We start from the raw sequence: 20,622 nt of genomic DNA, 5'->3' as shown, positions 1-20,622 counted from the left end.
AAGATAGTTGAGATTCTCACTTAATCACATGCCTCCAGGTGCTGGGGCTTTAAGAAACGCACCGAATATTGCAAGACTCAAGATAAAATGGCAAGGGTTGGCATGAATACCTTGCACTTCCTACATCTATAAATTGTATCTACACATTGTCTCTTACCTTTAGAATGTAAGTTCTTTGGGAGCAGGTTCCATCTTTTTTGTTCTGGGTCTATGCAAAGCCTAGCACAATGGAGCTCTATCCCGGACTGGGACCTCTATGTGTTAGTGAAATATTAATGTATACACATATTGCCCTTTACCCAAGAATACATACAGTAGGTTCTTTCCAACCATCATATTTCTCCATTCCACATGCAGCTGGGGTTTTTCAACTCTGGAGTGGGCTCCAAGAAACAGCTATGTTTCTAGCCACCATGTTTTACACTGCCCCTCTTTCAGGATTTGTGCCACTTTGCATGGTCAAACAATGAACTGGCCCATACTTGCCGTTTCCTAATCAAGGTCAAAACCAAATCACCCTGGTGCAATTTGAGGATGGTTAACAGATTTAATCAGTGTGTTCGGTCTCAGCATCAGCACTGGCATGAACCCACTGGGTATCTCCTGTGAAAGCACCATGTGTAACTTCACTGTGGTCGCAATCAATTTGTGAATTTTCTTTTGCATCATCTTACTTGAGATTATAACAACTCACTGCATTTCTATAGCTACTTTAATCACGCAGGCTCCCACAGTGCTTTACTAACTATGCACATAGCAGCACCAATTCATCCAGCACAGAAATGCAACCCCCTCTGGGGTGGAACGTGATACCTGCTCAACAGCACACAGCAACATGACAATAGTTTGCACATTGCCTTGTCTACACTCTGATTTCCCCCCATCCCTTACAATTTGCCATCATTGGGAGTGCTAACGTATACAAGGCTTACCATTGTGTCATCTATACCTGCTCTGAGCTGGCTTAGAGGAAATGGTGCTTAAAATGTGAGAGACTTCCTGGAGCCATCTGCCCTAAGGCGCTCATCAATATTGACACTCATGGAGCTGAACGAATGGGAACAATGGTGGGATATTTTGGGACCCTATCCGGGATCCCCAGGCAGGGGACAACCAGCTGAGTACTAACTCTGGGGGAAAAAAAGCCATCTACTCGATCATCAACGATACCTCCAGCAGCGCGGTGTCTCCTAACGCTCTGCTGGGTGCACTCGGCCCGTGCTGACGTAGACTGGAAGCTGTTTGGGGCGGGGACCACCACCTTGTTCTGTGTTTGTACAGAACATGATTGTGATCCATGATTGGGGCTCCAAAGCGCTACCACGCTACATACATAACACCACTACCTACTGAGGTGTCCTCTCCTTACCTGGCAGATTCTTTCCACTCCATTTCTTCCCCGTCGTGCTGCAGTGTGTCCATCTCAGTGAACAGGGTGGGGTTTGGAGGGTCATCGTCTTCACCCAGGATGTAACGAAGGCGTTCAGCAGCTGGAGACACTACAGCAAGGAGATAAAAGAGTTCATTTAACCCTGGGCAACTGTTGATGGTTCCCACCCCAATCCGGCTTCACAATTGCTCTAGGAACCTTGTGAGAAATGAGCTTTCCAGTGAATATGTCCTGGTTCTAGCCATAGAGTCACAGAGTTCAAGGTCAGAAGGGACCACCAGATCATACCTCTCACCTCCTGTATAGCACAGACCACCAACTGCACATCAAGCCCAGCAACCAGAATAAGACCAAAGTACGACAGACTTCAGGAGACTAAACCAGTGAGAACACCAATGACAAGGAACTGATTAAGTGAGATATACCTATGTGGGCAAGAAATACAAAGAGTACTTGGGGGGGAGGGATAGCTCAGTGGTTTGAGCATTGGCCTGCTAAACCCTGGGTTGTGAGTTCAATCCTTGAGGGGGCCATTTAGGGATCTGGGGCAAAAATTGGGAATTGGTCCTGCTTTGAGCAGGGGGTTGGACTACATGACCTCCTGAGGTCCCTTCCAACCCTGATATTCGAGGATTCTATGAGTAGCTTTGCTTGTGATAATTTGGTCCTTTCAAACTCAGCCCTAGCCAGAACCAGGAAGCAAAGCAAGAAAATGGAATTTGTTTCTCCAAAATGTTTTGTGGGCTCGGGTTTGAGTTTTGGGTGGCGAGTCAGATCAGCTACTTAATCAAACCTGGCCAACTGTTGGGGAAACCATCTTTGATTTCTCTTCCGTTTTGCGGATGCTGAAAAATGGACTTGGAAAGACCTCACTGCGCACCTCGCCCTGGAGCGATGGCAGCGGAGTTCTTCGCTGCCCAAAGTGCAGCTGTAGCAGTTCATTCGGGTGGCCTGAACAGCAGCTCCCGGGCTCTAGTTTTCTAGGAAAGACGCTGCAAAGGCAAAAGGGGTAATTTTGACGGCAAACAAAAGTGATTCAGCATTTTTGGAGCAGCAAGATTAGTCAGTCCTGACCCACAAAGCTTTGGAGAAACAGAACGGAGGGTAAGGGTGGAGGAGGGGAATCGACGGGCGTAACTTAGATCCTGAAGTGAAAAGGACATTTTGAGGACAATAAGCCATTTGAGAGAACAACTCATTCAGAAACAAGAGGCCCATTGAGGAGCAGGGAAGGCCGAGACAAAAAGCAATTCAGGCCAAGTTTCCTCAACAAAGAAGGCTTGAAATATGGAACAACTGGCAAATGAAATGAATGGAGGGCACACACTCGATTTTGGTAATCAGTGGATACAACCACCAGCTAGATTCAGAGGGTGAAATCCTGGCCCCATTTAAGTCAAATGGGAATTTTGACATCGGTTACAGAAGGGCCAACGTTTCACCCACTGAATTTAAGGCCAGAAGGGACCATGATGTTCATCGAGTCTGACCTCCTGCAAAACACAGGCCAGAGAACTTCATCTCCTACACCACGCCCGTACTTGTGGTTGAGCTAGAGTGCGTATCTTTTCAGAAAGGGACATCCAATTTTATTTAAAGACATCAAGTGATGGAGAATCCACCACATTCCCCACGGAAGTTGTTCCTATGGTGAATTGCCACACTGTTAAAAATCCGTGCTTTATTTCTATCTTGAATTTATCTAGCTCCACCTTCCGCCTTTACCTGCTAGATTAAAGAGCCCTCAGCTATCCCCAGGTAAGTATTTATGGACTGAGCTTCTTAACTCTTTGGACCCCTGTGGAAGAAACGTGATGAGACATTGTACACACATGGTGATGCTCTTTGTGTTTCCTTTAGGTGCTAGGGGGCAGGGTTCTGGATCAGGAAGGTTCACCATTTCAGTGAGAAATTCTGGCTTTGCAGCAGTGGATGGCTCAGGGGACTGATAAGTGGATAGAGAGCATTTAACTTCCAAGTCACCAGCTAGAATCCAGTCCAGGTTGGGGAGTGACTGATAGTTACCACCACCTGATGTCTGCTGCTTGGTGGCTTATGTGAAATGAGTTTGGTGCAGTCCAACCCCAGTGCACAAGTGTCCATATCATAAGAAATACCAGCACAATTGCCCTTTCCGTCACGTCACGTCCGTGGCTTCAGTGGAGAAGCCAAGGCTCGTATGGGTCATGAAGAGTGAACCCTCCCACCTCCAGCTCACAGAGGGATGTTGAGAAGCTTGCTTTGTGCTGTGCCTGCTGCAGTTAAACATAGGGCTTCAATGTCCAGAGCTGTCAAACCAGCTTCTTCTACCAGCAATACAGCCCTGTAAGAAACAAGAAACCCTGGTCTTGAACACAGGGGAAAAAGTTTTCATCCTCTTTTCTATGTGGTGTTTTCCTCTGGACATTGAGCCGAAACATGAGGTCGTTGCTCAGACAAGACTTCTGTTGAGGTCATTGGGAGTTTTGCCTGAGTGAGAGCTTTACAAATCGGCCCAAGGTTTTGGTGTTAGAAACGATATTTTTTTCCTGCTGACATGTGAGTTGGTGGAGGTTCACCCATCTTTCATCAAATTCAAATTGGTTTCGGGGCTCTCTTTCTATTCATCTATTCTGGGATTTTCTTTTTTTTCCCCCCTTCTCAACATTTTCTGTCTCGATCTCAGAAAGAAAGCGAAACTCTGAGATAAAGAGAGAGAGAAAGTTTCTTGGAGTTTTGCGCTCTCTCTCTCGCTCTGTCTCAGAGTTTCCCTTTCTTGCTTTCTTTATGGCTCGAGCCTCAGGAGCAAAGCCTCATGCTCCTGTCATAACAAATTAACCGTGTTCCCTGCCAAGTGTCGAGGGGAGAAAAGAGCAGTCGAGACAAGCTCCGCGATGGAGTGGCTGCGTCAGAGTAAGCTTAGGCCCGTGGCTGTGGCATGTCACCCAGGGATGCGGACAGAAATTTCAGCAGCACAGGACATTTTTAATTACTGAGAGCGCTGGTTCATTTCCTTTGAATTGTTCCGCCTGAGTGACTCTAATGCATTCCCTGTAGCCATGCGAGGGGGGCGGGGAGAGCACACACTTGCCCTCCTGACTGCTTGCTCCATCGCTCAGTGAGCTTGGTGGATTTTCTCTTAAATCTCTGTGTTCACATGCTTTTAGATCTCTTGGCAGCATGCAAGGCAGCTGGCAACAGCCCGCGCAATGCGAACCCACTGCTGAGGTGCGTGAGGTTAAGAATAAATGCTACTTTAGCCAGGCTAGGAGAGACATGGCCTAGTGGTCTGAATACCGGGCTACAAGCCATGAACTCCTCAGTTCTAATGGCGTCTCTTACTTACAGAGACAGCATTTTAGTCTCTACGGCCAGATGATGATAATATAGCCTGACTTTCCACGCAACCCAGCCCAGAGAATTTCACACAGTGATTCCTGAAGTGGATGGGGGTTATCCATCCCCACGGCGTAAGAGAACACTAGTGAGTCCTATTCCATGAATTATATCGACGTAGCGCCTAGGAGTCCTCATCATGGACCAGGACACCATTGTGTTAGGTGCTCAGAACAAACACGGCCCCTGTGCCAAAGAGCTGAAGCTCTAATTGTAATACAAGAGTCTAGATAAGGAGATGGACAGGCAGGGGAGTACAGGGAAAAGACGAGACTATATTGGCAGTCTTTTTGAAATGCATCCAGTTGTGATTTTAAGACTCCTAATGAGGATGAACTAACTATTATTTGAGTATCTCCATCGGTAAAAGCGAGAGTAGTGCTCACCTCCCACCCAAGCTTGCTGTGGGTATTTTGAAGCTAGAAGGCCCTAGATAAGAGCGTTAGAGAGAGGCAGGGTAATCCAGGGCTTAGGGCACTGGAGGAGGACCTTGGAAACCTGCATTCAGGTCCTATCTCCGCCATTAACTCACTCTGATCTTGAGCAAGTCACTTTCCTCACCTGTGAAATGGGGAGAACAATCCTGCTTTTTGGTACGGATCACAGAATATCAGAGTTGGAAGGGACCTCAGGAGGGCATCTAGTCCAACCCCCTGCTCAAAGCAGGACCAACCCTCAATTTTTGCCCCAGATCCCTAAATGGTCCCCTCAAGGATTGAACTCACAACCTTGGGTTTAGCAGGCCAATGCTCAAACCACTGAAGCTTAGATGGAAAGCACTGAGTGATAAATAATGAGATGCATGATTAATAATACCCAATTAAAATAGCCACTTCTTCCCCATTCTGAAAAGCAGCCACCACAACAACAATTCGGATGAATTCCAACTGCATCTACAGGCTGCTGTCCTTACACAAAAGTTCGGGGAGTTAGAAAAGTATCAGTTTTTATACTAGTACCGTGTTCTCGAACATAGCATCATTACACCACAAGTGATTCACAAACTTCCCCACACAACATAACTAGGGATCGTTCGCTCCCTAGTGAACGGTGTGAAACATGACAACGGTTTAACAGAACCTAGCTACATCACATGACAACTTAAGACCGGAAACTAAGAATACTGTCTATCTATAGGTGCTCCCAACGAGTCTCCGTCGTGATTGCTGCGGGAACTTTTGCCATGTTAAATTCCAGCTGAAATAAAACTGCTCCCCCTTTGAATGGCATTTCAGAGGGACCATTCTGACCCTCTCGTCTTACCTCCTACACAGCACAGGCCATAGGATTTCACTCCGTGATCCCTGCATTAAGCCCATAACATTGTTTTTGGGACTCAGCTTCGACTATCACAACACACGTTCCCTCTCCCCATACCAAAGCATACATTTGATTGCAAGACACCAGCATTCTCCGGCCTCGCCTATGTTAAAGCATTTTTGTAAATGGATAGGATTTTCAAGTGACGAAGGTAGTCAAGCACTAAACTGCCGCAGATGCTTTTGCAAGCAGTGTGATCGAGTGGTTAGAACACTGGACTGGGAGTCAGGAGACTCGAGTTCATAGAATATCAGAATCATAGAATATCAGGGTTGGAAGGGACCTCAAGAGGTCATCTAGTCCAACCAATTCCAATCTACTCCAGTTCTACTCCTGGCTCTGCCGTTCAGCAAGTCACTTCCCCACTCCGCCTCAGTTTCCCCATCTGTGAAATGGGGATAATGATATTATCCTCCTCTGTAAAGAGCTACTGATGAAAAGCGCTAGGTATTACTATTTCTCCTACTGAGCTAACACCAGCTAAATTCCGCTGGTGGTAGCAACAGTGGGAGCACAAACAAGGCTGTTTTTTCTAACTCCGCTCAGAGCAGATCTAGACAACATGGCTGGTTTATGCTAGGTTTCCCACCAGTGGTACTGGTGTAGGGGAAGTGGTGCAATAATCATGGTGGGAGATGTTACTAAAATTGCCGGTGTAGAAAAGACCCGGGAGCTAGCATTTGCAGCTCAAAATGGGCAGTCGCTCATACAGACAACCAAGATGGTAACAGTTCTCTAGGCTCTAAGTTACGAAAAGGTCTCATGGAATAATAGAAAGTGGTAGTATTTCTGTAGTTTTGGTACCATCCTGTTTAATGTGATAGAACAGGAGAAACTTTCTACAGATTACCTCCACCACCGTACTGAATTTGAGAGATAATTCTCTCTCCCTGATGTAGAATTCTATGAGATGGTTTAGCAAACCTACACAAAGGGTCGCATTCATCATGAAATTCTATAGATTTTTCAGAGTAATTTCTAGGGAGCCTTATTACATTTCTATAACCCCTATTGTTTCCATCCCTATTACTTTGTATAGAACTTTTTCACAAATGGAAGGAACGTGAAGGGGCCATGTGGAAAGAGGAAGGCTCAAGGTGACCCATTAACAACTTGAATGTTATGAAGGGCAATTGATAAAACTGACTGAGAATTCTCCCAGGTGAGTGATTCTAAACTAGGGCCAGAAGCTAAAAATTAGGAAAGTAGAACTAAAATGGAGATAATCAGGGAAATACCACGTGCTCACTTCATCGTATTCATCGGAGCTGTAGCTCACGAAAGCTTATGCTCAAATAAATTGGTTAGTCTCTAAGGTGCCACAAGTCTTCCTTTTCTTTTTTAAAAGAATCATTAAAAGGATTAGAAAACATGCCTTCTAGTGATACATGCAAGGAGCTCAGTCTTTTAAGCTTAACAAAAAGAAGACTACAGGTAACTTGATTATAGTCCATAAAGTACCTACACAGGGAACAAGTATTTAATAATGGGCTCTTCAATCTAGCAGAGAAAGGTCTAACATGATCCAATGGCTGGAAGTTGAAGCTAGACAAATTCACACGGGAAATAAGGCATACATTTTTAACAGTGTGAGTAACCAGTGGGACAATTTACCAAGGGGCATGGCGGATTCTCCATCCCTGGCCATTTTTAAATCAAGACTGGATGCTTAGTAAAAGATCTGCTGTAGGAATTATTTTGAAAAGGTTCTACAGGAAGATCAGACTAGATAATCATAATGGTCCTTTCTGGCCTTGGAATCAATGAAATCTACAAAGCTCTGGAGGTCCCCAGTTCTATCCCCTTATGTGGGCCATTCATACAGACCTCTGATGACAAAATGGCCAGAGTCTATTGGTCACTGGAAGGCCCACTTCCAGTCAGTGCTATCAGCATTTCTGTTGTTAGGTTTAGTGTGCGGGTGCTGGGTGGGGTTGTGTTTGATACACAGGAGGTCAGGCTTTCCGTGGTTCTCAACCTGCGGCCCATTCAGCACACTGCTGTAGCCCACGTGATATGCTCAGGGCCACACAGGTAGTCTGTGTCCCACAATGGTAAACAGATTGAGAATCACTGGACTAGATGATCTGGTGATTCCTTCTGACTTTAAACTCTGACTTACTGAGTAGCTCTAGTCGAGGCAACAAAGGAATGTGGTCATTCCCGGCAGCCCCGCAGTAGCATCTATCTATCAATGTAGGTACTACATAGCGTTGGGGGAGCAAAGACTCCTATACAGCCTTGCCTAGAAGGCAAAGATGCTGAGGGATGAAAAAGGCAGTATTATCAGCAGTCCTCCCTCCCCATGAATCCCGTACTGAGTTTCAGGCCAGCTCTGGTAATCCTAGACCATTGTCTATTTCTGGGGCATTTGCAGGAGATAGTAGAAAAAGCAGGAAGGTGGGATCTGCCAAGTAACGGTAGTTGTGTTGGGCCAGGAGGCTTTCCCTGTTCCTAAGGTTCCTTAACAATCTGCTCATTTAAGGGCCTACTTTATACAGAGCAGAACACACCAGTTATTGCAGGCCACAAGACTCTCGCCAGGAATCTGGCAGAAGAGCGTGCCATGCGCCCGGTGTGTTGGAATGCCAGTCACTCGTGCTATTTGGGTCTGCTCCCAAACAGCTGAAAAATGCCTGCGGCGGAGGAACACCTTTGTTCAGAGGTAATACCACTGTGGGATTCCCAAGGGAGAGATCCTGGGGCCAACTTCAAGGCCGTACTCGTACGCTATCGCATGGCACGTCCGGAGGTGCCACAACTTATGTAAATTAGTGGGGGCGGGGGGAGGAGAGCAGGAGTGAAAATGCAGCAGTTTGGAAGCGATGTTGAGGGGGGACATCAGCAGGAGAGTCAAAATTTACGGAGACATTCCTTTCTCTTCCCCGAGCCGTTACAGCAATAGGTACATAGGACACCACGTACATAACTTAGGCAGAACAACTACGTTAAATGGTGGGGAAAATTCCCAGAGTGCTTAATTCCAGTACTTTTACTAGATTTGGATTGTTTGCTCATAGTGTATGTGACTGGTCTAATCTATGAATTTTAAAAATCAATTCCCTCCCGCCTCTTTCTAATGATCAGCACACGTGAAAAAGATACGGAAACATTTGGCCCTTCCCATTACAGAAAGGTGGGATCAAAAAGCTAAGTGATACGGGCCAAGTATTGAGGCACACAAATCCCTTGGGATGGGGAAAGAATAAATGAATGGAGAACACACACACGAGATACACCCTTAAGTGTGAGCACCTCTCTGAACATCCAGCCTCTTCCCCTGCTGCTGCAGAATTCCTGCCTTCAGCATATTTGCTAGTGTTTTGTCCAGTCAGGTTTATAAATTCCCACCCCTTCCCTTGGGAGACTATTCCACAAGCCAATAATCTCACTCTCAGGGAGCTGTTCTGATACTCAGCCTAAATGTTCTTCTCATTCATTCAACTGCTTTAGATGATCCTTCCCTGCTCCTGGGTGCTTACAGCCTTCGAGTATTTCCAGGCGGTTATGACTGGCCCTTCATTGTCACTTCCCCAAGCTAAGCATGTCTACTTTTAATCTTTCCACCAAAACCTGCCCCGCTCCAGATTCTTCTTCTTCCTCCTTTCAGAACTCCCTCCCTTTCATCATCAGTATCCTTTGAGCCCTGAGATACCCAGAAATGACCACAATACTCAAGGTGTGGTCACGTCAGAATCATAGAGAGAGGTGCTTTTTTGAAAACATTACCCTCAGTCATTGGGAGCATGTCTACATTGCAATCAGAGGGTGTGATGGCAGATAAAGCTTTAATCTACCTAGTCTGGGCCCTGGATACATGAAGCCACGGCAACGAAAGCTTCAGCACAGCCTATACATGACCAAAGTGGCTTCACTGCGATGGGACCCAAGATAGCTAAATTAAAGCTATCTTGGGTGTGGCTGCCTGAGTTGCAATCACACCTGTGACTGTAGTATAGATGTACCCTTCGGCCCTAAGCCCTCTTTCAATGGGATGTAGGCTACCACAGCCCAGATTCTCAAAGGGATTTAGAGTAACAGCCGTGTTAGTCTGTATTCGCAAAAAGAAAAAGGAGTACTCGTGGCACCTTAGCAACTAACCAATTTATTTGAGCATAAGCTTTCGTGAGCTACAGCTCCCGCACATTACACGGTTTTGAGAATTTTACCCAGGTTGTAGTGGATCCCCATTCTGGGACATAATGGCCTGCCCATATACAGGACCAAAAACCAGAAAAAGGGCCAGATTCTTGGCTGGTGTGAATCAGTGTCACTCCATTGAAAATATTGACCCAGGTTCACTGAAGCCAACGGAGCTATACCAATTTACACTGAGTGAGGGTCTGGCCCAGGGCCATAACTCATAAAAATAAAGAATGAATGTGAGGTAGAGACAACTCCAGAAAAACCTCACTCTGGGCTCATCGACACGAGAAGGTTGCACCAGTATAATTTGAGATGTGAACTGAAACCAACAGAATGACACTGGTGTCAAAGACTGTGTGGACACCTATTTTCGTACAAGGGAGGCCTTTTCCCAGTTTCGTTTAACCGGTTCCTGATAGACCTGAGCTAAACCAAAATAAGCCACCCCTATACTGCAGTAAACGCCCACGCAGCCTTTTGCACCGGTTTATATTGGTTTAAAAAGAGATTTAAGTTATAGCGGTGCAACTTTCTCATGCCGACAAGCCTTGAGTCAACGTATATATTGTAGATCTTACAACGCTCACACTACTTATACTCAGTAGAGATTACCATCCTCATTCTGACATTTCTCTCCCCCTTGTAAGTGGTTCCCCTCGTAAGTGGTTCCCCTCTTATATACAGTACTGAATCTTCTCCGTCTACATGGCATGCTTATCCAAACAAACGCTCCCCCTCCAAAGCTGTGTAAAACAAAACAATCCCCCCCAAGCAAGAGCGACACCCATTCTACATGCATGCTGGGATCAATCCAGTAGTAATCATATTCCACACTTCCACAGTGCCTTCCACTCTAAGGTCTCAAAGCACTTAAATGATTAACTTAGCATCACAACACTCTCAAGAGGTTGGCAGGGCATTGCCCTCCCCCCACCCCCCTGGTTTTACAGGGGGGAAAATGGAGGAATACGGAGCTGACTGGATGTGCCCTAGGTCACACAGTGAGCCTGTCTAGGCCCATCCAGCCATGTTCTCCTCCTGGCCCCCCATCACCACAAGATCAGAATTTGTGGCAAAGCCACGAATAAAATGTAGGCCTCCCGATTCTTCTGATGGTCTCTCTTCATAACAGGGGAAGGACTATCTCCAGCTCCTTTAATCTCCCCTGCACACTGACCTATGAAGCATCATGTTCACAACAGACATGGCTGCAAATGGAGAGACTTTTTTGTGTCCCTAACTTGAGGGACAAATCTCCTCTCCAAATTGCACACGGGAATCTCTTCCAGCCTATTCCCCACTCCATGCATGCACCTGAGTTACACATAAGAACCACCTTTGGAGAAGTGTGCTCGGCAAAGCTAAGAGGGGAGTTTAAACCTATGCTCGCAGGATGAAATCCTGATTCAAACTTCCAGCACTGAAGTCAATAGAATTTTTGCCTGAATAAGGACTTCCGGACTAGCCTATCGTTACAATTATTTCTAACATTCTGACAATACTCTTGGCACATTACAAAATAAAGACAGTCCCTGTACCCAGAAGGGCTTACACTGTTAGAACCGATTGTGTCTCCTAATTACCCTGGCATTTCATTAAGTAACCTGGACACAAGGATGGGAACCTCCACAAAGGTGCAGAGCAGCTGTTTTGGGTTGGGATGGTTGTCTCCTCCGCTGTTGACAGGGAGTTGTTCAAACAAGGGTTTAACCCAACCACACGGTTGTCTCCTCAGGCACAGTGTATTTTAATAAACTGTTGGGTTTTAGTACTTCCTTAATATGTCAGATGTTAATCCATTTATGAAAAATGTCTTTGCTAATGGAATCCCAATGCTCTAGAACTTGGAAATAAGAAAGTCGGCCAAATACGGTACTCAAGAAAGGGGCTAATTAAATCGGTGCGTGTGTAAAAGGAAACCTCCTGCTGCAGCCAGAAATACTCTGCCTTTCCCTTCCATAAAGAATTCAGGTGAAGCAGAATTCATAACTGCCGTGAAAGAACAGGACGTCCCTTGCATTATAGCTTAGCCTGCTTTACTGCTTAAGACCCTTAAGCCACACCACCAGAGACTTGATCATTATCATCATCAATCATTTAATATGTCCATCACTGTAATGGTGGGAGGCGCTGGTTGGAATCAGGGGCCTGTACAAACACAAAGGAAGACAACCCCAGAGAGTTCACGACCGACGTACATTTCAGAAGCTCTCTCGCAAAAAGCGATGCTGGGATAAAAGCGGAGGGGCCGGTAACGCTCTCGGATCCGATCCCTCAGCCCTGCAATGGTATGGGGGGCTCATGGACGTGAGAAGAAGGATGGTATCAGTCCCATTCCATTGCAATGCTACAGTCACTTGAGGTTCTAGCTTTGCACCCTTATGATGAGGATGTATTCTTTGCATTGTGGTAGCAACACAGGGCCATAAGCAAGGATTGGGACCCCTGTTGCGGTAGGTGCTGTACGTGCACAAAACCAAAAAGCCCCCCCTCCTCCTGCCATCAGGGAGCTCCATGGCCAGATAGCCAGCGTGGGCTCTGTTATGCAAATGATTAGCCCCCTTCTCCCCCAGATCAACAGGAAAGCTGTTTGTGATACATCAGCCCTCTGAGAGGATGAACAACATGGGTTAAAAATAATAACTATTATTATGTGGCAGCCAGCAGGGTGCTTCACAACACACACACAAGACAGGTCCCTGCCTTGAAAAGCATAAAAATCTACATGATAAATAAACAAATGCCACAGTTGGGGGTGGGGGCGCTCAGGCTTTGCCCCAGGAAGGGGGAGGAGTTGGGTGACAACTTCAACTCTATGCTACTTTCTCAGCAGGAGGGAGAGGACCTTTCCCCTGAGAGCGCAGAGCTCTTGTTGGTTGGGGACCCTCCAAGGGCTCCACACTCCAGAGGCTGTGACACCAAGGGAGAGATGGACAAGAGCTATTCTGTATTGGAGTCCCTGCTGCCAGCCTCTCTGCTGCCATGTGCAAGTACTGAGTTAATTATTCCTATACCAGCCTTAACAAAAGGGCATACCCTAGTCCAAGCCTGGAACTTCTCCACTGAGGGGAATCCATAAGGGCCCTTGGAAACGTCTCCCATCACCTGCAGTAACTATTTTAATCTAATCTATGTTTTCCTTACTGTAGCTTCAGCCAGTCACCTTTCTTCTGTCTCTAATGCCAGAGAGGAATTTTGTCCTACCTTTAACATCCCTTTGCAAAGTTCTAGACACCTGCTTTTCTCCAGGCTGGACCTTCCCAGCTCTTGGCCCTAGCCTAGGACTTGGGAGACCTTGCTCCACCACAGGACTTCCTGTGTGTCTTTGGGCGAGTCACTTAGCCTCTCTGTGCCTCAGTTCCCCCATCTGTACAGTGGGGATAATAGCACTGCCCTGCCTCCCACCGGTGCTGTGAGGATAAATGCATGAAAGACTGTGAGGGGAGCCACATCTGTACCTAAAGGTGGTTTAACATTTTAACTTTCTATTCTGAGTGCATTTGTGAAAAAATTTGTCAGCCACTGAAGAAAACAAAAGACAAAGGGGAACATTTACCTAGAAAAGAAGGTTTTTTCTTTCTTTCCCCCAGCTTAAGGTCTAAGCCGATCTGTCTACGCATAACATGTACTTTCTGCACTGTGCAGTTTTGCTGGGATCCTTGAGCTACTGCCTTCCCTCCAGTCACAGCACACCTAGTCATTCAATATCTTGCAAGTGGAAGGTCTGAAGATCGTTTTTCAGGTCTCTTCCTCCTCTAGAGTCTTAGTCACATTGTTCCCCTGACCAGGGTCACTGACCCGAACAAAGAGTTATTTGCTAAACCAACATCGATAGGACTTCACTGAGCAGTGGGGGCAGGAAGCTGCTGGAGAGAATGCTTGGTATTTATTCACCTGAGGGATCTTTTCCGCCCTGAAATAAGCAAAGCCTATCTTAGTTTCAGGCACTTATGTGGATCTTATTCATTTTTCTCAGCTGGTAAATCTGATACATCATTCAACTTCATTAATGAAGATACCAGATGTTCAGTTAGGAAGATGTTTAATGGTAATTTATTTTTGAGCATGCAAACTGGGCATCTTCGAAGAAGTGCTGATACAACATTCTTGCAAGGTTTTGACATCTCAGCCTTATTAAGACTATCCTCATTAGAATGCTCCCTCAATTTGCTACTTGGAGACAATAGCCACCTTGCAGGCGCTGGGTTAAGAGAGCATAAGAATGCTAACGGCTAGTTTAATAAAAGCTTTTTGCTCTTTCTGAGCAAAAGTGACCCAATGCTTGCAGAGTTTTTGCACTTTTGAAAGGCAATCCACTAAAGCTAAACCAGAATGCATACACTGGTGCATCTGAAGTAGTGGTTTACCCCCCATGAAAGCTTATGCCCAAATAAATCTGTTCGTCTTTAAGGTGCCACCGGACTCCTTGTTGTTTTTGTGGATACAGACGAACATGGCTACCCCCTGATTCTTTACACTTAAACTTCCTAGCACATCAAAGGTCATAAAGAGATCCACTGTTTGGGCAGGAAGAGATCACATTAATGTAATTTAAAAGAAAAACAAAGAACTAAGAAAGATACTGCCAATAGGACAGATTTTGGTCTCCCTTAACAGTTTTATATCAGTGCAACTACACTGGCTTTAGTGGAGTTACCCCTAGTTTAAACCACAGTGAGATCAGAATCAGGCCCCGAACGTTCCAGAGCTGAAGGTTTAACGCAACATTAAATACTACAGATAAAACAGGTTGATTATATTAAAACGGACAGTTGCACAGAACATAATACTCTGTATTGGTACATGCATATATCTATTAAAGATGCACCAAACCCACAGAACTACTTCCCAAACCTTTCCCCAACATGATGAAAGCCCCAGCTGACGTGGTTTTGCAAAACAAAGGCCAACTCTGGTTTTGCTTCTCTTGTGTACCATATATATAGAGAAAGTGGCTGCCATTACAAGAATAAAAGCAGCGCAAGGTGTTATCTGCAGCGGCTGCAGTTTTCAACTAGACTTGGCGTAACAAGTAACTGACAAGCACCTAGCATCGGTTTGAAATGCTAACTATCGAATGGTGCTTGACAACTGTAATTATCCATTCCTTCAAAAGAGAAACATTTGTTTTCTGCAGGTCTCATTTTGCAGGACAAACAGAACATACAATGGGCTTTCTTCTCCTTTGCGATCCATCCCTTGCCCCCTAAAAAGAAGGAGGATAGGCGCAACACTGGTTGTTCCGTGGAGATGATCCTTGCAACTAGCTGCCTTCTACAATGAAGCATCCCAGCAGCACTTATTGAACCTCAGGACCGAGGGCCACTGAGAGGATTTAGATCCCCAGTTTCCATTAATTTTAACGGGAACTGGATGTCCAAATTCCTTAGGATGCATTGAAAAGCTCAGCCCACAGCTCTAAATTATCCCTCTGTCTAGAAGTCCAACATCCCATTCTAGATGCAATTTGCCTCTTCTAGCCCACTTCCAGAACACTACAATGCAGCAACGGGCTCCAAAATGGAAGGCGCTCTCTCTCTAGTGTGCATGTGGGCTTACTGCTAAACTCCCTTTGTTATATTTTTTGGGGTCAGCTGTGCCACATTTTTAAGGCGCAGTATCCCTCAGTTTGATCTTTGTTCGGCTGGAAGGGACAGTCAAAACCACCTTTCTTGCCCCCTCAGAGGTGAACAGGCTGTGTATGCTACCAAAAAGTTTATTTTCAGCAAACACATCGGATTCCAAGATACCACACTGTATTGCTAATCAATTTCTCTTACACTTGCAAACAAACAATGCTGTCGCGTTTTCCCCGCCCCTAGATCAGTTAAGAAACGGCTTTTGTAAGCAAGAAACAAAGCCCAGGAACACCAAGGTTTTTAAGTCTGGAAAGAGAATGGAAACAGCATGTGGAATAGTTCTTACCTGGAATGGTTTGCATTCTTTCCCCCGTTAAACGTACACCACACCAAACAAAAAACACCCCAAACTTCCTCCTTTATCCACTCAGTCTTGTTAAACTCCACGGCTTAATGAGCAGATTATAAAGAATATAAAGCACTTTCCTCTCTCGTCGGCTCTCATGACGTGAAGTTACCAAATCCACCGAGATGCCTGCATAAGAGGTGAGCGGACTGGTGTGTGTGAGAGAGTGAATGAGTGGGGGGGGGGGAGAATGAGAATGAGAGAGGTGGGAGGATGGGAATGGCAGCACAGGGTTTGATATAATCCCTACAACTTCAGAATGCTGCACATATTTACCCCAAGCACAGACAGAGCCCTGTGCCTCTTTATTCAGGCAAAATTCCCCTCAGAAGTCAATGGGAGTTCTGCCAAAGTATGAGCTGGAATTGTTGAACAGGCCCTATCTTAGCTGGGTTAAATCCTAAATGTTTTGGATTCTCCATGTGCCTCATGCTTTAGTATTCTTTGATATTGTATGCTGGGCCTCATCGTCAGATACGGACATCCATCCATCAGGAATATTGCAGTGGATATATTTCCTTCACGGTAAGGGACGGTAAATTCAGGACTCTGTGCAGGGTTAGAGTGCTCCACTAAGTGCTTTGGAGACTGTTTCAAATACACAATTGCCAACACTTGCTTTGTAAATTCTGCATTATTCAGAAACAACTTGCAACTACAAAGGACTGTACTCCCCTGAAATAGCCACAGTCAGAAACCTTTACCATTTCCAGCACCTTTTACTGGAGACCGTCAAAGAGAAGACAAGCCTGCGCTGTTGATCTTACAGGTTTGCTATCATTTAGCTTTAATGCACGGCCTCAATATGCAAGTCACATTGAATAACTAACTGGGACACTAGGCTTTGCCAAGTGAAAGAAAACAAAAAGTTTAAGTATAAAGAATTACAGGCATGATTTCCAGACTGGTACTCTGGTTTTACAAGTGCACTTTTGCCAGGGAATTGCTGGAATGCTTTGCCAGTGAAAAGCATGAATGAATTGCAAGCAGAATCTCTGGTGAGTACAGAATTGTGCCCTTAAAAAGAGAGGATTGAAAAGCAAATCCCGATAGTCTGTCACTTTTTGTGATCCAGCTCCTACAGCAGTTTGGTTTAGTACACTCATAAACGAGCAAAAAGAGAACATCTATCTATATTGGGGCTAAATCGAAGATTGACAGCTATTTTGCTATGTAAAATGTTAATCTTTCCTAAGGAGCTTTAAAAACTAGACTGGACAAGGCTCTAGGGAATAAACTGTAGGGAACAATCCTACTCTGGTGAAGAAATAGACTAGATGTGACCCAATAGGGTCTTTACTGTCTCTAACAACTATGATTATATGACACCTTGAAATGTATTAGAGCAATGAATATATTTTATGCTAAATTCTGGTCATCCTGCTAACTCACCCTCCCACTCATCCTCCCACCCCCACCAGTCTTCTCTGTTCACCTGTCATGTCCTGTCTGACATCTAGTCTGTGAGCTCCCTTGGACAGGGACTCTCTTTTTTGTTATTTTCTTTGCACTGCATACCATAATGGGGCCCTGATCCTCAGCTTCGGTTCCTAGATGCTACTGCAATTAGAATAATAAACTAGGAGAAATAATAATACCTAGCTCTTATATAGTGCTTTTGCATCAGTAGATCTCAAAGCACTTTATAAATGTTGCAATTAAGTCAGGATGGAAAAAAATGCAAAAAGTAAAGCCAGGAAATGGTCAGCAAAAAGGCACTGCATTTAGTCATAATTCAATGACCAGAAATATGGACTATTAATTAACTCTGTTGAGTAAGAAGTAGGAAATAACATTAATTACTTACAGCACAACACCACTTTGAAAAGACAGCACTGAAATGACCTTGCTGCATTATGTACTGACTCTTTCAAAGGCTCACATACTACATCTGCTCTGCTTACAAACAAAAAGGGGTGTTTTCAAATTGCTGCTGTCGTAGGACTTGAAAAATTAAGGCTGTGTTCTTCCTGTTTTGGGTACCGTTTAGAATAGCGAAGAAGAGACCACAATTATACCTACAGGCTGCAAATGCTACATTCTTTACCATGTTTTACCAGCAGAGAACGAACCCAGGACCTTCAACACCAAAAGCAAGGATGGCTACCATTTGAACTAGAGGAGTATCACATTTGCTATTAGCAGTATTAGGCTCATGTAGGCTTATGTGGACCCGTCACTACAGGAAATACATTACACATATCACACACAATAATCAGTGGGTGGGTTTCATCAACATGCAGGATGGAGAGACATTTATTTAGTGCAGCTGGGACACAGGGCATAGCTATGAGTGGTCGGATGAAATTATGCCGAATATCAGGATAAAAGTTTCCTAACAATGAGATCTATTTGGCTGTGCATTTCCTGAGGAAAATGATGGAAGTCCTATTTGGGGGGAGGAGGGCGGTGTAAAATTAGACTGGACAAACCAGTCCAAATATCTCTATTATATTGCATGGAGGATGGATCCATCAATGACTATTAGCCAGGTTGGTCAAGGAAGCAACCCCATGCTCTGAGTGTCCCTAAGCTTCCAAATTCCAGAAGCTGGGACTGGATGACCGGGGAAAGATCATTCAAAATTGCCCTGTTCTATTCATTCCCTCTGAAGCATCTGGCACCAGCCACTGTTGGAAGACAGGGTACTGGGCTAGATGGACCATTGGTGTGACCCAGTGTGGCCGTTCTTATGTTCCAATTCTACAGTCCGAACTTACCTGACAAGTCTGCTGATGCTGCACAAAGCGGAACAGAATCCAGCTCACTCTTCTGAAACTGCATGGGCTGCAAGAGGCACCAGCAACGAGACCCTTATGCTTCAGCAGCCCTCAGGAGCCTGAACAGACCCTTTGTGGCCAGTGCAGCCACCTATAATTTAGAGAAGCCTTTAGGCCATTCTGTACGCAGCTGAGTACCAAATCGGCACCTGGCAGCTGTGGCAATTAGGGGACCACAAAGGCAGCTCTGGAATATCTGATCGCTGTCCCCATGTGGTGATGTTAGGCACAAAAGGTTGTGTTAGCCTGAGGGCTACAGAGGACTAAAATTGAGTGAATAATGGGTCCGGGCTGAATTGGAAAAAAACAAACAAACAAAAAAAACAAATTCACCAATCTGAGCCAAAATGAAAACTTTTTGAAAAAGTTTCCATTCAATTGAAAAGCTGAAAAAATTTCATTTTCAATCCAGTGGAACGTTTCTGTTTACCTCTAAATGATTTTTCCCAATGTTTTGATTCGTTTAGAGTCAACTGAAATGTTTTCAGTCAACTTCAGATGATTTTGTTTTTTACTTTTTCATTTTGATTCGGCTGTTTCAGGTGCTTTTCACACTTTTTTTTTTTAATTGGCCAAATTTGGAATCAAAACACCAGTTGGAATCCAAAAGCCGAAAGAAAACGTTTCGACTATTTTGAAATTTGTTTTCAATGGAAATGATTCATTTAATTCAACCTGAATCAATGAATAGTTGCAAGCCCTGAAAAACGCATTTTTTTTTAAATGAAAAACACAATTTGTTGAAAAAACGATGCAAGCATTATAGAGGACCGCAGAGACCACCTCAGGAAACCTGATCTAGCGACAGTCCAATTCCTTCTCTTCTTGATTGTGAGGAATAGCACAACTGGGACTTACTCGTCCTGCTGGCGTTGTCGTTCCCATTGTCGTAGCTTGCCTGCCCTCCTTCATCGGTATCGGATCGGTCCTGGCGCTCATAGAGCCTTTCGTTCTCGCTGGTTTTATCCCGGCTGGAGGTGGATCTCCGCCTGCGCCTTTTCCTCCTGTAGCCCCGTGGCATTGGCACCCCGATGTAAATGGAATGGTAGTCTGCAATGGAGAGAAAAAAGAAACCCAAGGAACTTCGTATGGAGCAGCAGGCTCTGGGCGTACAAACCTCACCGCTTTTCACTTGTGAATAGAAGCCAGCACTTCCATATGCTCTCCCCACCCGTCTCCCATTAGGCCTGAAACACCAAACATTACTATCGTGCTAACAAGGATGTCTGGCTACTCCCAAACCCATCGATGCCATGGAGTCCACAAGTAGGCATGCCCTTGGGTTTTGAGTCTCATTGGCACCCCCAGAAGCACCATTACACACATCCCCACTGATACATCAGGGTGCAAAGGATGTTTTTACTTATTTAAATGGAAACAACAAATTGTATCCATTCGGCCTTGAATTTTGGGTGAAATTTGGCATCACTTCAAGGAATATTACCCTGCTAGGTAGTCTTCAGACCAACTGAACAGCCCTATTCTGAGATGCGCTGAGTAGTTGCAGCTTCCACTAAAGTGGTGGGTGCTGACCACCTCCCAGGATCAGGCCCCAGCTGTATATTAGGAAGTCCAAGGCAATGTTTCTCAAAGTCAAAAATGTTCATGTCCCCCATACTTTTTTTT

General features: G+C 45.1%; 1 protein-coding gene across 3 annotated transcripts in view; it reads right to left on the bottom strand.

Moving 5' to 3' along the window:
* SLC4A5 (solute carrier family 4 member 5) overlaps positions 1-20,622 on the bottom strand; it is a 123,670-nt gene that overhangs the window by 88,881 nt on the left and 14,167 nt on the right. For 2 of the 3 annotated variants that reach the window (XM_043536244.1, XM_043536246.1), the window contains exons 4-5: positions 19,855-20,046; positions 1,370-1,499 (exon numbers count right to left, since the gene is read on the bottom strand). In XM_043536244.1, coding sequence (XP_043392179.1) covers positions 1,370-1,499; positions 19,855-20,046 — 322 coding nt within the window. Of the gene's footprint in view, positions 1-1,369; positions 1,500-16,156; positions 16,279-19,854; positions 20,047-20,622 lie in introns of those variants that run through there. The other variant, XM_043536247.1, reaches the window with a different exon arrangement.

The sequence above is a fragment of the Chelonia mydas genome, chromosome 26 (assembly GCF_015237465.2).
Source record: "Chelonia mydas isolate rCheMyd1 chromosome 26, rCheMyd1.pri.v2, whole genome shotgun sequence".
Taxonomy (NCBI): domain Eukaryota; kingdom Metazoa; phylum Chordata; order Testudines; family Cheloniidae; genus Chelonia; species Chelonia mydas.
The sequence above is the reverse complement of the archived record's forward strand: the minus strand, read 5'-3'. Positions and strand labels throughout refer to the sequence as shown.